Source organism: Charadrius vociferus, unplaced genomic scaffold (genome assembly GCF_000708025.1).
Source record: "Charadrius vociferus isolate BGI_N301 unplaced genomic scaffold, ASM70802v2 scaffold2434, whole genome shotgun sequence".
Classification (NCBI taxonomy): Eukaryota; Metazoa; Chordata; class Aves; order Charadriiformes; family Charadriidae; genus Charadrius; species Charadrius vociferus.
Window position 1 is genome coordinate 58,520 of NW_009648028.1, and position 2,267 is coordinate 60,786.

The 2,267-nt window shown below is 65.3% G+C and overlaps 1 protein-coding gene across 1 annotated transcript in view; it reads right to left on the reverse strand.

The window, feature by feature from the left end:
* Positions 1 to 1,631: 1,631 nt before the first annotated feature.
* The window catches only part of APC2 (adenomatosis polyposis coli 2), a gene marked incomplete at its 5' end in the record, with an annotated part of 10,215 nt that continues 9,579 nt past the window's right edge, over positions 1,632 to 2,267 (reverse strand). Inside the window, one exon of the mRNA XM_009883523.1 lies at positions 1,632 to 1,853. Within this exon, the coding sequence (XP_009881825.1) occupies positions 1,632 to 1,853 (222 nt within the window). The remainder of the gene's footprint in view (positions 1,854 to 2,267) is intronic.

Consider the following 2,267-nt stretch of genomic DNA (forward strand, 5'->3'; position numbering starts at 1 on the left):
GGGTTCGGCGCTGGAGCGCGGCATCGCGGAAATGAGGCAGAAAGCTTGCTGAGGCCGTCGGCGCTGCTGCTCGGGACTCCTCTCCGTCACCGCCCTGGACTGCCGTGTTTGCGGTTTCACCTGCCCAAACTGGGGGTAGAACCAATTGCGTTTGATTGCAGGGGGATCTGGCATTGCCGCGGCTTGCCGGCACCTCACCGGTGTGCCAGAGGGCCGGGGCTGGGGCTGTGCTGCCTTGGCAGCTTGACCTTTCCCCGGGGAGCGGCGAGACCTGCTGCCCGTGCCGGGGAGGGGCCATCCGGGTGCGGCGACAGGTTCCTGGTGCGGGAGGAAAGGTTCGGTCCCCATGGTTGGTCCCTGCTGTCCGTGAACTTGATGCTGTTGTCGCTGGTGGGGTGGCATGTCATCTGTGCCCTTGCGCCACAGCTTCACCTATGACTTCTCCATCTGGTACTGCCCCGAGGATGACCACATCGCCTCCCGCATCTCGGAGCGCTTGAAGAAAGAAGGTTTTCGGGGCTACGTGCAGCACCAGGACCAAGTGGCCGGGACGTGCATCATCCAGACTGCCACCGAGGTCATCGAGGCCAGCCGGGTGGCCATCCTCATCCTCTCCGCCAAGTCTCTGGGCGACCCGTGGTGTCAGTGCATTTCCCAGTGGAACCTGTGTCACGTCATCGACTGCGACGGCACCAAGATGATCCCCGTGTACGTGGGCGTGAAGAAAGCCGAGGTGCCTGCCTTCCTGCAGCACTTCGTTGAGCTGGAGTACCAGACCGAGTTCTTCTTCGACAGGCTGGTGCGCAGCCTGAGGACGCGCCGCTCGGCCGCGAGCAAAGCCCGGTCTGCCTCATCCTCCAAAACGAAGAGCTGAGGGACTGTGGGTGGCCGGGGTCTGGTTTTGCAGCCTGTTTGGGGGCCATCGGCCCCGCAGCGATGGTGGTGGGAGCAGAGTCGGACTGCTAATAAAGGTGGTGGGAACAGGTCACCCCAGCACTGGGGATTGTCACAAATCTCATTAAAAACACTTCTTGGAGAACTGAAGATGGGACTTTCTGTCTTCACACCCCCGCGTCACTTGCTGAACAGTGGTTGAGGTCAAAGTCAAACCCCGGGGAGCATCAGCGTCGCTGTGGGTTTTCTGCACACCCCCCAAGGTGTTTGTTCTGCCCCGTGGGTGCCTCTTCCCCTTCCTGCCCCCCTTTAGCGGGGTCTGAGCCCCGCTGCAGCCCGGCACCGCTGTCACACGTGACGTGGGACTTCTGCTGCTGCACTGGCTCGGTGTGGAGCGCGGCAGCGTCGCATTGCCACTGCAGAGGGACGTGGAGCAGGCGGGGGCTGCCACCCTGCAAGGGATGGGGTTGAGGGGTCACCTGGGGCTGCTGCTGCTGCTGACTCTCTCTTCAGCCGGGGTGAGTGAGCACCGCAGCCGACTGATGGGGACAGGCTCTCCTCTCCCCGGCAGTGAGCAGCTGGCTGCAGCCGTCGGTCATCGGGGGGCACGAGGCCAAACCCCACTCCAGGCCCTACATGGTGTTCATCCGGTCTGACGGGCGTAACGCCTGCGGGGGAGCGCTGCTGCACAGGCGGTGGGTGCTGGCGGCCGGCCCCTGCTTCCCCCCAGGGTGAGTTCAGAGCGGCCGCATCCTGCCCGCCATGGGGATGAGGGTCTCGGTGGGGTTCCATGTGGCCGGCACCGGGCTGTGGCCGGCACCGTGCTCCCACTGACACCGCCTCCTGCCGTGGGGCAGGACGAGGTCCGTCACGAAGGTGATGGTGGGGCTGCACAGCCTGCAGGACCGCGGGGCGGACACGCAGACCTTGGCCATCCGGGCGGTCTGTCCCCACCCTGACTACGACGAGAAGACGATGGAGAACGACATTCTCCTGCTCCAGGTGGGGTTTGCACTGGCCACGGGGAAGGGTTGGCCATGGGGCTGGAGGAGCGGCACCATCAGCAGTGCCGGGAAGCGCTGCTGGAGACGGGGCTGAGCGGGTTCACACCGTGCCGGTGCAGCCGTGCGCTCGTAGCCATGGCGAGGCGCTGGGTGACATTTTCTCTTCTCACCTCTGAGTGCTTTCACGCCTCAGTGACATCTCCCCGCTTCTGCGGGTGCTGCGCCAGCTCGGTGCTCCTCCTCTCGGCCGCCCACCCTCCGCCATGGCGGGGTCTGACGCTGCCTGTCACCCTGCCCGCAGCTGGAGGGGACGGTGAAGCTGAGCAGGACGCGGCGGCTCATCCGGCTGCTGGAGCGGGCGGCGGCGGG